This window comes from Andrographis paniculata, unplaced genomic scaffold, assembly GCF_009805555.1.
Source record: "Andrographis paniculata isolate CXL003 unplaced genomic scaffold, ASM980555v1 Contig79END, whole genome shotgun sequence".
Lineage (NCBI taxonomy): Eukaryota > Viridiplantae > Streptophyta > Magnoliopsida > Lamiales > Acanthaceae > Andrographis > Andrographis paniculata.
In genome coordinates this window covers 1,825,165-1,838,163 of record NW_026137616.1, presented here as the reverse complement: position 1 = coordinate 1,838,163, position 12,999 = coordinate 1,825,165, and the positions used below count along the sequence as shown (strand labels likewise).

General features: G+C 41.0%; 4 protein-coding genes across 5 annotated transcripts; 2 read left to right on the top strand and 2 right to left on the bottom strand.

Annotated features, from left to right (window-relative positions):
• Window positions 1–46: 46 nt before the first annotated feature.
• LOC127240341 (mediator of RNA polymerase II transcription subunit 4) lies at window positions 47–2,541 on the bottom strand. Of its 2 annotated transcripts, none has more exons than XM_051258968.1 (2): window positions 2,451–2,541; window positions 47–1,458 (listed from the first exon to the last, which is right to left on the bottom strand). In XM_051258968.1, the coding sequence occupies exon 2, from the start codon at window positions 1,427–1,429 to the stop codon at window positions 203–205; it is 1,227 nt and encodes a 408-aa protein (XP_051114925.1). In that variant the 5' UTR covers window positions 1,430–1,458; window positions 2,451–2,541; the 3' UTR covers window positions 47–202. The 2 variants fall into 2 exon arrangements, with proteins under 2 accessions (XP_051114925.1, XP_051114924.1); XM_051258967.1 differs by lacking the exon at window positions 2,451–2,541 and adding an exon at window positions 2,225–2,326.
• A 183-nt stretch (window positions 2,542–2,724) lies between these two features.
• LOC127240343 (fasciclin-like arabinogalactan protein 19) lies at window positions 2,725–3,630 on the top strand. The gene has a single exon (XM_051258969.1). It carries the CDS (start codon window positions 2,725–2,727, stop codon window positions 3,628–3,630), a length of 906 nt encoding a protein of 301 aa, XP_051114926.1.
• A 1,022-nt stretch (window positions 3,631–4,652) lies between these two features.
• On the bottom strand, window positions 4,653–6,767 carry LOC127240338 (pentatricopeptide repeat-containing protein At4g19191, mitochondrial). The gene has a single exon (XM_051258957.1). The coding sequence runs from the start codon at window positions 6,601–6,603 to the stop codon at window positions 4,654–4,656; it is 1,950 nt and encodes a 649-aa protein (XP_051114914.1). The 5' UTR covers window positions 6,604–6,767; the 3' UTR covers window position 4,653.
• A 93-nt stretch (window positions 6,768–6,860) lies between these two features.
• LOC127240340 (crossover junction endonuclease EME1B-like) lies at window positions 6,861–12,767 on the top strand. Its single transcript, XM_051258966.1, has 12 exons — window positions 6,861–7,215; window positions 7,621–7,779; window positions 8,459–8,625; window positions 8,934–9,116; window positions 9,211–9,364; window positions 9,469–9,578; window positions 10,316–10,491; window positions 11,232–11,295; window positions 11,392–11,510; window positions 11,769–11,858; window positions 12,053–12,167; window positions 12,248–12,767. The coding sequence occupies exons 1-12, from the start codon at window positions 6,894–6,896 to the stop codon at window positions 12,449–12,451; spliced, it is 1,863 nt and encodes a 620-aa protein (XP_051114923.1). The 5' UTR covers window positions 6,861–6,893; the 3' UTR covers window positions 12,452–12,767.
• The last annotated feature ends 232 nt before the right edge of the window (window positions 12,768–12,999 follow it).

Below are 12,999 nucleotides of genomic sequence, written 5' to 3'. Positions count from 1 at the left end.
TTCGAAGTTGTTAAACCTAATACGTCAAGAAAAATGACCACTGATATGATACAACAACTTTTGCTGCCTTAAAAAGGGCTACTAATAAATCCAACATCACCAATCATTTTCGTGCTCTCCAAATCAACAAATGCCACCGGAAACCGCCAGACGTCTGGTTTGATGATCGGAAAAAAAGGTAAGGTACAGAGAAGAGTGTCGATCAATCTTCACTATCCGAGCTGCCCACATCGCTGCTATAATCACTGCTATCATCCTCAATGTCAAGCTGCACATGCCGGACCTGTATTGGCTCCGGCGCCGCCTTCGGAGGCCCCACCGCCCTCGACTTCTGGTCCTCCACCCTCGGCGGAAGAGCATGAGGATCCACTGGGGGCAATGTAACCGGATCGCCGGGCTTCCATCCCGGTGGAGGAAGAATCGGCAGATCACTAGGCAATTCCACAGGCATGCCGGGCTTCCATCCAGACGGCACCACAATATTAGGCGGAAGCAGACCTTGCATGGCGGGCATGTTCGCCAGGGGATTGCTTTCAGCTGCAGGGGCTTCGATCAACGGTTCGATAATCTTCGCTTTGTCTTCATCTGTCTTTGGTAGACCGATGTCGAGATCGGCAAATGCGTAGAGCTGAGATGCACGCATCTGTTCCTCTTGGGGGGCTGGAGGAAGCGCTCCCCGGAGGGGGGCCTGTCCGGCGCCGAATTCTGGGGGTGCAAATGTGGTGTAGCTTATCTTGTGTGCGTACGACAATATGTCTGATAGATTCAGCCGAGTTGAAACAGTGGTTGTGGAGGAATCCTCAGCGTCGTCCGCCGTTGAAGCTGACCTGGCCCTTTTGGGGCGACGGTAATCAGAATAATCGTCAACGAGGATGTCGAGGACATTCTCTGCCTCCCTGAGTTTGTTGGCGAAAGCAAGGAGAGTGGAGTCTTTGGACCTGATTTCTCGGGCGAGCTTCTGTTTAGCGTCTTGAAGATCAAGAATCTCCTGGAGTTCGGCAACAGCTTCAAAGAGTTGAGTCTGGAGGATTGTGAACAAGGCAACAATCTCTTTGCTGGAGGAAGGAGATGAGTCCTTCTGAGGGAGAGATAATGACTGAGTTTGGGAGGACAAGAATGTCGGGAGGGAGCCCCGAAAGGCACTGATCCAGTGGGGGCGGTTTGGGGAAACTTCAAAAAGTTTCGAGGTTAGAGATGCCATTTGGAGGAGAAGAGATTGGGCTCTCGGGAGAGGGGGAAGAAGTGGAAGCAGAGTCGAAGAAACAGATGGAGTTGTTAACTGATTCGAGGCTGGATGGGGTGGGTGGGTCTGAGGGTTTTGGGAGGAGAATTTAGATGGAGTGGAGTTTTGAAGAGATGGTGAGTTGGGATTCGGCAGGCCAAGCCTAGCCGGAGATTGTACGATTTGGTGGGGGATATTTTGCAGCATTTTGATCACCCGGAATGCAGAAAGAGTTCCTGCAGCAATGTCAAGAACATGGAATAAGAGATGATGCATCAATAAAATGCTACTCTTTATAATGAATGACATGAAAACATACTAAGGTTATGCAATAAAAAATGAACATACAATCTTGTATACTTAATCCTTTCGTAAGAACAGATCTTAATCTTATGATTCTTATCTTTTGATGTTCTTCCGTCAATGATCATTCCGATAGTTTTGGATTTATAAAAGCTATCATTCATCAAGTAAAACTAGACTAAAAGGAATCTAGAAAGTGCAATCGATATGCAGCTTCACTAATCTTAAACAGGTACCCTTACTTCGAATTATCGAGTATGTGCGCGCATTCACCTGATTGATTCACAACCTATTGCATATTCCAACTAAAACGCCATTGCTACTTTTTAAAGCATCTACTCTAATCCTAAACCATTGTAGAACATAGCTTGCGATTACGACTCCACTAAGGCAATAGAGAATGTAGTAATGTAATTGCACAAAGGATATTGTGTCTGATTCATAAAAAAATCATAACCGAATGACTATGCCCTAACTAACATGAGATGGAAGCATCATGAGCAAAATTTTCTTGGATAGCACAGCATACTACAGTGCAACTATCTCATAATCAACCAATACTCGAGTGCTCAATTCTACAAAAATTTCAACAATGGCCAAGCCTAATCGACCACTCAAATATCCAGAGAACCAAACTTCAACTTATCCAGAAACTAATTACACGAGCAAAAAACAAAACAGAGATACAGGAAGAACTACCTGATGGCAGATAATACCAGAAACAGAATCAATCCAGCTGCGAAGAGGAACTAAGCACGAAGGAAATTCTAAACTGTCCGACCATACTTCGCCGCCATTTCACTTCGATTCACAAAACATAATTAAATTACTTCAGCAGTCAATTTCTTACTAATTCAGCATTCAAGCAGATCACTCGAGCCACAACGATCGAGATCGACCTAAAGCCCAAAAAGAAAAACCTCACCAGTACATAGTCCGTGCGGCCAATTCCACAGAGAATGAGAATCCTCGAATTCGCTCTTCAAAGAGGAGACGCAAATCGATTTCAACCCCTCCAAAATACGTGAGCGTCGTGACTATATATATCTCTTTATTTGGGCCAAGGCCCAGTCTCGAATTGGGCTTTAAAGACCGGCCCAATTACTAAAATTCTAACCGTACAGCAAACTAGCTATAACCACAGCACGTAAAACTTCCCTACCCATTCTCATTCTTCATCGATTCTTCTCCGATCAACAATGGCCAACTGCCGCCGCCGTCCATGGCCGCCTCCGCCCAATCTCGTCTTCCTCCTCCTAATCATCGCCAATTACCCCTCCGCCGCCGCCTCCGGCCTCTTCGCGAGCTTCACAACCACCCCCGCCACCGGCCCCGAAGAAGTTGAAAGCATGATGACAGCACTGAGAAGCCACGGTTCGACGCTCTTCATCAACGCCATCGCCACTTCCGACCTCAAATACGAGATCTTCGCCGCTTCCCCCGCCGCCGTCGCCGCGCCGTTCACCATCTTCGCCCCCAAGGACACCCTCCTCTACGCCCTCGACATGATCTCCGACTCCGACACCTACATCAGCACCCTCCGCTACCACGTCGTCCCCAAACAGCGCCACACCTACCTCGACCTCGTAAACCTCTCCTCCCCCTTCCTCGACACGCTGCTCCCTCACTACTCCGTCTTGATCGGAAAGACTCAGCAGGACGACGACGGCGACTTCTCGATCAACACCAACGCCACCTCCGTCGCCGTCCTGGTCGACGGCGTCCGAATCACCTCGCCGGATCTTTTCCTCGGATCCACCATTGCCGTTCACGGCATAGACGGAATTCTCGTCACCGGGCTCAACATGTACCAAGATTCCGATATATCATCGCCGGGAATCTTCGACGGAGACCCAGCTGCAACTCTATCTCCGCAGCCGCTGCTGTCGCCGGACTGGTCGGAGGACTGGAAAAACAGCAATGCACACTCCCCAGCACCTGCACCTGCACCGGAAGAATCTCCCAAGAAAAAGAAGAAGAAGAATCATGGCCGGAAAAAGAATAATAACAATAGCAATCGGAAGCGAGAGAAACGGGAGAATGGACACCATGGCCGCCGGAGGAGGCACCGGAGACTCCGAGGTCATCGTCTTGATGATCTCTAGACGCATTTCTTGCTTTACTTCTACGTCCGTACATCTGTAACTAGCTCTTAAATTTTCTTTGCCGATCATCCCTTCAACTAAATTGGGGAAATTCTTGCTTACCTACATACCTGTAATCATGACTGTGAATTTCACATAGATGACCATTAAATTCTTCAAAGCAAACTGTTTCTTCTACTGTTCATTAACAATTCTTGGATTGACCCCAAGCAATACTAAAATAAGTCAATATAGAAAATACCAGCTAGTATTTCTTTGAATCGATTGCCTTGGCAGCGTGGAACAATTCTCTTAATAAGATAAAAAAGTGATCTTTCAACAAGCCCGTCAAGTTATTGAACAGACAATGTGAAAAGAGGTTGAATCAAAGCAAAGAAAAGCAAGTATGACTATGACCTAACAGAAACTACGTGGAAGAAACCCACAAAATATTCCATGCCATGAAATCAGGAATCAAATAAATATATTTTCCATGAAACTCTTGTCAAGATTTTCAATTATCTATGAATTAGTAAAGTATAATATGATGCGTGTAATGGGGAGTGAGGGAGGCAAGTTCATACCCAATTTCCAGAGCAGCAACGCGGATCTTTCTGTTTCTATTTCTGTTTTAGAAAGCGATCAGAACTCCACACGCATACTTATGCTTGAACTAATCCATCCAAGAGGTTCATATATACTAATCACCGCCACAGCCATAGCCATCAGTACCAGCTACATTTCGATTCGATATTTCGATGGCTGAATGTTCGTCGCCGCAGTTGGATCATCTGGCATCCTTCATTGCGCAGTTATTTGGAGAAGAAGAAGCAGCAGCTGCAGAGAGGCAAGATTACAAAAATGGCGACGGTTATTGCTCCTCCTCGACAAGAAAAAGGTCGGCAGCGCAGCTGAATTACAAACCAGATCCTTGCACTAGCAGTAGCAGTTGCAATGGCAGCTCCAAGAGGCCTCGCAGGTATAGGAGTATAGTCAATCTGTACATGGCCACAAAACCCATTCATGGAGATCCTACTAACTGAATCACAGCACCAGCTCCTCAACAGCAATCAAATCTGTTTCATTTTTCAATTGCAAAACTAGGCTATCCAACGTCTCGAATGTTTGAAAGCCTTTGGGATGGGATCTATCCTCCACTGTAAATGAACAACACACTCCATCAACAAATACGATGCTTTGCCCCGGGGATTTCGTCACTTGCTTACTCTTCATATTTACGCGCATAGCCGCAACACCGCTCCAATCTTTCTGTGATGCATATATATTAGCCATTTCGACATAAGGAGCCGCAGCTTGTGGTTGTAATTGAAAAAGCTTATATGCTGCCTGTTCCCCAATATCTACGCTGCCATGAATCTTGCAAGCGCCGAGCAAAGAGCCCCAAATCCCGGCATCTGGCTTCATTGGCATTTCTTGAATAAAATCAAGTGCTTCTTTCAGCTTTCCTCGACGCCCAAGGAGATCAGTCATGCAAGCATAGTGATCTAGTCCGGGATTTATACCATAAGTTCTTTTCATCATGTCGAAAACTTCCCATCCTTTCTCCAAAAGACCTCCATGGGTGCAGGCCTGAAGGACTGCAAGGAATGTAATATGATTTGGCTTAATACCCACCTCTAACATTTCATTAAAATGATCTAATGCTTCTTGGAAGTTCCCATTCAGTGCAAATCCAGATATCATAGTTGTCCAAGAGACGACATTCTTCTCATTCATCGCAAGAAAAAGTTTCTGCGCATCTCCTTCGCTTCCACACTTCATGTACATGTCAAGCAATGCATTACATACCATTACATTGTTCTTTAGCCCCTTTGACATGGTGTAGTTATCAATCAATTTCCCGGACTCAAGGGTCCCGACTTTGCCACACCCTGCTATCAAATAGATAACCGTAAATGTATCAGGCTTCTTTCCGGAAGCTTCCATTTCGTCGAGCAATGAGAATGCTTCGCCTAAATCGCCATTTCCTGAATAACCACCAATCATAACAGTCCAAGAACAATGAGACCTCTCATTCATCCCACCAAAAATCGATCTTGCAGAGTTAAGATCTCCACACTTTGTGTACATGGAGATAAGTGTATTGAGCAATGTAGCATTCAAATTTGAACCCTCTTTTACTGCAAGAGCATGAATTCGCATCCCGTAATGTAGATACTTGGGCTCGCCAATTGCCGAAAGTAAATTAACAAATGTAACCACGTCCGGCCTATACCCACCATTAATCATACTCTGGTAAACTCCAATAGCCTTCTCCGAATCTTCGAAACAAGCACATCCAGCTATCATAGCATTCCAGGAGACGACGCACAAAGCATCCCTAGAGATGCAAGAAAACACCATCTCAGCCGAGCATAAATCTCCACACTTTCCATAGCAAGAAATCCATGTGTTAGCAACAGAGACATCGCCTCCCAATCCATATTTCATACCCAAGCAATGAACACAGCTCAACAAGCTCCCATGGTTAATGCCAGATGCCAATTGCGTCAGCCCCATTATAGTAACAGCATCGGGCATGATTCCATCACTCCTCATTCTTTTAATCAACACTGAAACACAATCGAAATCACCTATTTGAGCATACCCTACGACGATCGCATTCCAAGAGGCTACATCTCGATGGGACATTTCGTCGAACAGGCGAAGGGCACAATCCAAATTGGTACATTTGGCGTACGCATCGACGAGCGCAGTTTGTACGTATATATCCGAGGAGTAGGGAGTTTTGACAACGTCGGCGTGGATCATCCGCGAGGCTTGGAGGTCTGATAGCTTCCCACATGCTTTAGCGATGACCGGGAAAGTGAAGTTATTGGGTTTAGCATAAGACTGCTGCTTCAGGTGGCGAAAAATTACGAGGGCATTTGCAGCGTCGCCATGGCTGACAGCTTGTGCTATGCGGGAGTTCCACGACGATGTAGAAGAAGAACAAAACGTGCGGAGAAACGGGATGATGTGCGATCGAACCATGTATCAAAAACATACAATATGCATGTGCTGTACGGACACTGTACGGACCACTGACTTTAGTCCAACCGTATGCTGTTCGTTAAAAATGCTTCCTTTTAGGTATAACTGATTAATCATATTTGGGCTTAGATAAGCCCAATTAAGAATTTATAAATTGGGCCTGTATAGGACTGCTTAAGAATTTTATATGGGCCTCAAATAACTGCTAAGCCTGGCCCAATTATGATATCCTAATATGTTCTCATCCCGCGCAAATGAAGGAATCAATCTTTCGAGTCCGTCCGAAAGAGATGTCGCACCCAATTCCGGTTGATATTATTTCCGATTCCGATCAGGAATCCGGCGACAACCGCCGTCAGGATCTTGGAGACGACCCCATAGACCTCGTTACTCCGCCGCGGTTTACGCTTTGTAAGAAGAAAGTAAAGTCACAGGTGGTGTTAAACCCTTGTGACTCAACGGTGTTCGTTATCGATGATGACCCCACGCCATGTAAGCGAAGTAAGTCTTCAGAAGGTTCTAAATGCTCCGCCACTCCTTCATTCGTCGCCGAGACGCCGTTCTCCGATGCCTCCACTGCCGGATGTTCCAGAGGGAAGTTTTCGTCTTCTGGTAATTTTAAACCTCGCTGCTGCTGGTTGCTGTAATGTTGTGTGTCTGGGCTTTGCTTATCGACATTGAGATTTTGGGGATATGGGGACGATATTTTCAATTGGAACCCATTATTCTTGCTGAAAACAGGAGATAATCATGAAGGCTTCGGTTTGACGCTGGACGAAGGCCATTCGATGGTTCTTCGGTGCTATTATCGTTTGCAGATTTCTGAATGATTAATTTTGATGATTGGAAATTTTGATATTTTTGCTTGTAAAATAAGAAATGAAGAAATTTTGAAGAACTTGTATGATTTCAATTTGTAAAGCTAAACTATTTTGCTGAATTTAGGCTTTGGAGCGATCATAACTTGGTTCAGTATGTCAATTATTTTGTGGGTGATCTAGCTTTTTATTTCTTCAGGTGATGGATCAGCTACTCAGAAACTTGTAGTACCTGACACTCCTATGTCTGAAACTTTGAAACCTGAAGTTTCAATCACCAGGCATACTGAAGGAGCCTCCAATTGTGATCCTTCGTGTTCTTTGATTTCAGAACCCAATTGTGTGGGTGATTTTAATGGTAATTGTTCCAAAGTTTTAAAATAGTTTTAAAAGTAATGCATGTCTACCAGCCCAGCCCCTTGTTCTTATTTACGTAGTTTTAGGTATAATTTATAATTAAATCTTAGGATTGAAAGACAATAAAACTCTCCCAGACTTGAGCATTATGGTTATTGCAGTAATTTCTTAATTCAAATTTTCACTCTTCATGTTTGAAATGTTAATGTTAAAGGAGAGGACGTGTTTCTTTGTGCACAACACATAACAGCAATGTGGTATACATGTTATTGTCAGTAGTCCTTACATTGTATGATATAGGCTTAGAAACAGATGATGACAGGTCATGCGCTTCGATGTTTACTGCTTCTATGTAAGGATGAGCCATTTCATGCCACTATTCTTATTTTATAGCTCATTAATCCTTCTGTATAGGTACCTACATTACACATAAATGCTTTTAGTCCGGTTACAATATTATTTGTAGATGAGATGTAGGAGTCCGTTTTTTTTTTTTTTTTAAATTCACAAAGTGCCATAGTGAATTTTTTGTTACATTTTTATCTTATGATAATGGAAATTTGCCTCTTGATCTGCTTCATAAATAGCCTGATATGGCTTAACATGCAATCCTATTGCCGTTACTTTCACCTCTATATTTAATATGTAGTGTTCATTCTCATTCTTTTTTGTTATTGTAGAAATCAATGGATTGATAAGCGTGGAGTCAGATGATGGGTCTGAAGGTATTGATGAACTTGGAGATCCAAAGTATAATGAGACCGGAGTACATGACAATTTGATGGATGAGTCGGAATTTAACTCCAGATTCACATACAATTCAATAGATAACTCCAGAAATTCTTTGGTGGGTTATCCTCAGCCATGTAGCTTTTGCTGGTTAATTTCACAATTAGTTTATTATGGTATAGGTTTTCTAGTTGTTAAACACCTAATCCAAACTAAGCACTCTAATCATAATCATTCTCTCTCTATCTAATAGTTGTGTGTCGATATCTATTTTACATCTTTTGTTTCCTAGAAAAAGCATTCTTGAGAAAATTTTCATTTATTGTATTCAATTGGACTTACAGTCACCTGATGACTTGGATTTGTTCTGTACTTCTGTTATGTTGTATCTTCTTTTTAAAAAAGCTATAACAAAGATCTTTACAGGGATGCAACCAATTTGATAATGAAGCTAATGACTTGGAGCCTATGGACCAAATCTTGAAACAACAAGATAGTGATGGATGCCTCTTGAAGGATGAGAAGAAAGCAAATGAATCTAAAAAACCAAAGAGAATATCTAAGGAGATGAAAATTCGCTTGATGGAAGAAAAGAAACAACTGAAAGAAGTAACCGATACACAAATGCCAATATGAAATGCTTATACATGTTCATTCAATGATGTTTATTTGTCTGATGCATCTTCTTGATCTTTCTAAATAGCAAGAGAAGTTGTCTAAAGCTGCTACAAAGGCGCAAGCCGCCGAGATGAAAAAATTGAAGAAGGAAATGCAGAAGTGGGAAAAGGGGAAGTATGCTTTAAAATCTATAGTGGCTGAAATTGACAAGAAAGTTATTGAAATGGGGTCAATTGGAGGTAGGATTATACATAACCTGTAGAGGACATGTACCATATTTTTAATTTTTTTTCCCTTTTATCGCTTGTTGCCTGAGCAAGTGAATTTTTCTATCATAGTGTAGGACATCTACTGACAAGGTTTGCAGAAAAGGGACTAACATATAAAGTAACAACAAATCCAGTAGAAAGAACTATTGTATGGACCATGGTCATTCCTGAAGAAATGTCTGAGGTAATTTTTAATTTGTAATTTATTTGTCTTTATTTTATGATGATTTTGCATGATATTCTCATCTCTATCTTCACCATTAATGTTGTTTGATATAGATTTATACCATGTGTATTTGTGTGTGAAAGTATGTGCACTAGTCCTATATATGTTTTCCATGTTCAGTTAAAAAAATAAAATAATATTAACTGAATTTCTAAAATGCCCTGAAAACAGATATATGTGATAGAAGATAAATGATCCAATTTAAGGACCTCACATAAGTAAAAGTTCATTACAGATAGCTTGCTATGTTTTATCTATTCGTAAGACATGTATAATAGTTCTTCTTTTAGTTAGGTTTTAAGGAATTGTAATACCCTTTTGGCAGAGTTTTCACCTCTGTAACTAAGAGTGATCAAAGTAACTAGTAACTACTACTGGCTGTGATTGATCAACTTTACATGATATATCTGCAATGTGGAACTCACTAAAAACTAGGATGAAGTTCGCTGGCAATATTAGATGTATGCTATTCTTGTGGACGACCTAGAATATAAGCAATGCATACTCGTCTATTTGGCAATTCTAACATGTGTAGCATTTTCACTTTGCAATGCATTGGTCACCCAAACTCCCTTCGTAATTTTCCCAAGCTGATAGCTTTATATGCTAGCCTAGTACTACTGTTACTTTATATTGTTGGATTTAAAGCTTTACTGCTGCTGCTCCTGACTGTAATTTCTATGAATATGTTGCAGATTGCATCGGAACAAATTAAGATTTCTTATGTTTTAGTTGTATATGAGGCTGAAGAGTTCTGTAACCTAGTTGTGAATGAATCTCTTGTGGAGCACATTCATAACGTCCGGTATCATTATCCTCATCACACTATATGCTACCTCACTAATAGGCTCATGGCCTACATCAATAAAATGTGAGTGGAACTTTCTTGCCTTGTAAGTTGAAACCCCCTCCCTGAAATATACTTCGGCTATGAAAATAAACCCCTCTAGTTCAGTGCATTGCATGTGATCATTCATGTGGGTGATTTGATGAAAACTCCACTGAAAGTGGAAAAAGCACAAGTTGGACTTCATTGTTCATTAGCATACGGATACTAATATTAGAAATTACTCCAAGATTTTGAAGCATTTGCACTACATCACAAGTAGCAGGTTGCATGGTTGAAGTTTATAGTATTAGGAGTAAACAAATATGTGCACATTCGTATGTGTGTGTTATCTAGGTACAATTTGCTACGATTTTTTCCCATCGTGATTTATTGGGTACACAAATCTTGGTCTAAGGTTATTATTGTTTATAAGGTGGTGATTGAAAATATGTTTGAGTTGTTTTTCAATAACCAGTGTTGCTGGAACCTTCTTCTACCTGCAATTGAACTTTTAGGAATACAATGGATGGCTGCATCTGTTATACCCTCTTAAATATATATCTGTCGGTTTACTGTTATCGTTATATTGACTCCTAGTATGTGGAAATATAGGCATAACATCATGCTTTGCTTATCCATTTCATATTTGCTCAATCTGATAGGACTTAGTCATTTAGTTTTGAAACATGATCTAGCTACAATGATTAGAAATTAAGAATGTATCAGAAGGATTAATATACTAAACATTGATTCTGCATATTATTTTGTTGCCTCTGCCACAGGGAACAAGCAAGGTATAAGAACCCTGCAAACCATGCTGGTTGGCAGCGCCCTCCGATAGAAGAGGTTAGTAAAATTAACTTGAAGTGCAAGCAGTAGTATTAGATCATTGTTAGTGCTTACCGTAGTTGACAAGTTGTTGAACTAAATACTTGCTTTCAGGTTTTAGCAAAATTAGCCACTCATTTTTTCAAAGTACATACAAGACAATGTGTTGATGAAGCAGAATTGGCGGAACATGTGGTCGGACTTACTAGCAGCCTTGCTTCTTGCCACTTTAGGTAAGTGAAGAACCGTGATTTACTTATTAGAATTGATAAAGTATTCGACATGGAACCCTTGCGGATAAATATAAAGCTTCATCATTCATGCATGGTCTGTTTCCCAAAGTTCACTCACGCCGTTATATCATAATGTTCACCAGCATCGAAAGCATCATGCAATAAACCTAGTTATAGAAATGAACCATGTGACAAGCTTAAATTTGGATTATCACTTAGTTTCTTAGTATACATTTTCTATAACATATGTTTATGCAGGAAAAAATTGACGCGGCTATCAGTCTGTGCAAATGGGTTGATTATTCCAAAAGACTGCGTCGACAAGAATTTAATTAAGAAGAACTTATGGTACGTAGTCCATAGTTCATACCACTTAATCATGGCTGCATCTATCTATATCTAATTTCTTCAACAGTCTTTGTAAAACTTATGGAATCATGTTCCACTCAAGCTGTGGATTGAGATGGCTCCTACTACCCTGCTGTTCAATCATACATATGTTCTAATAAATTATTCATGAAGTGATTTGATGATGCATGCAGGCTAAGGGCATTGGTAGCTATCCCAAAAGTGCAACCACGGTTTGCTATATCTGTATGGAAGAAATACCCAACCATGAAGTCTCTTTTGAGTGTTTACATGGATCCAACTAAATCAGTGAGTGGTCTTTTTGACATGGGATTTGTTAGTTGTAATAATAATGGTTGATGATATGTATATATATATGTGTGTTGCAGGTGCATGAGAAAGAATTCCTGCTGAAGGACCTGAGCACAGAAGGGTTGGTTGGTGAGGACAGGCGAGTGGGGGAGGTATGTTCCAAGAGAATCTACAGAATAGTGATGGCTCAGTGTGGGAACACCAACACAGATGATGTTGAGAATGGAGCTGATTTCTTCTTCACACATCACCAATCCCAATCCCAATCCCAATCCCAATAGATCACAGACCATCACAGCCCTCTCTCTCTCTCTCCTCTCTAGATATATATATATATATATATGTATGTATGTATGTATCTTTGTCAGGGTGTGGTGTTGTTGATCTGGAAAAAGCTTTGAGGTCCCATTGTTGTGTCTGAAATCAAGAGGACACAGATGAACCACTGTGCTGTCTTATTCACAACTCAATTTGTGGCTCGTCAAAGATTCTTACGTCTCTCTCTCTTGCTTCTGTGTATGGGAATTTGAAGCCATGAAAGCTTTTCTTTTATCACATTGATGTTAAAGCAGCAATACAGTAATACCACTAATTCCATTTCAGTACATATATATTTATATTCTTAAATATATTTTCTTTCCAACCATAGAAAGTTTGTTTTGTTTGGATTTGATATTTTAAGTTAATTATATTTTGATTTAAAACAATTAAGTTTGTTTCTTTATGGTTTCAATTGGATTTAAAAGTTTGGACTTTTGATTTGGGTGATGTTTTATAAAAATATTTATTTTTCATGTAAAAAATTCAAACTAAACACATTGAATCTATA

Coding starts and splice junctions, on each gene's coding strand:
- LOC127240343 (XM_051258969.1), top strand. CDS start 2,725: ATGGCCAACTGCCGCCGCCGTCCATGGCCGCCTCCGCCCAATCTCGTC.
- LOC127240340 (XM_051258966.1), top strand. CDS start 6,894: ATGTCGCACCCAATTCCGGTTGATATTATTTCCGATTCCGATCAGGAA. Junction 7,216..7,620: donor AGGGAAGTTTTCGTCTTCTG/GTAATTTTAAAC, acceptor TTATTTCTTCAG/GTGATGGATCAGCTACTCAG. Junction 9,579..10,315: donor TTCCTGAAGAAATGTCTGAG/GTAATTTTTAAT, acceptor AATATGTTGCAG/ATTGCATCGGAACAAATTAA.
- LOC127240338 (XM_051258957.1), bottom strand. CDS start 6,603: ATGGTTCGATCGCACATCATCCCGTTTCTCCGCACGTTTTGTTCTTCT.
- LOC127240341 (XM_051258968.1), bottom strand. CDS start 1,429: ATGCTGCAAAATATCCCCCACCAAATCGTACAATCTCCGGCTAGGCTT.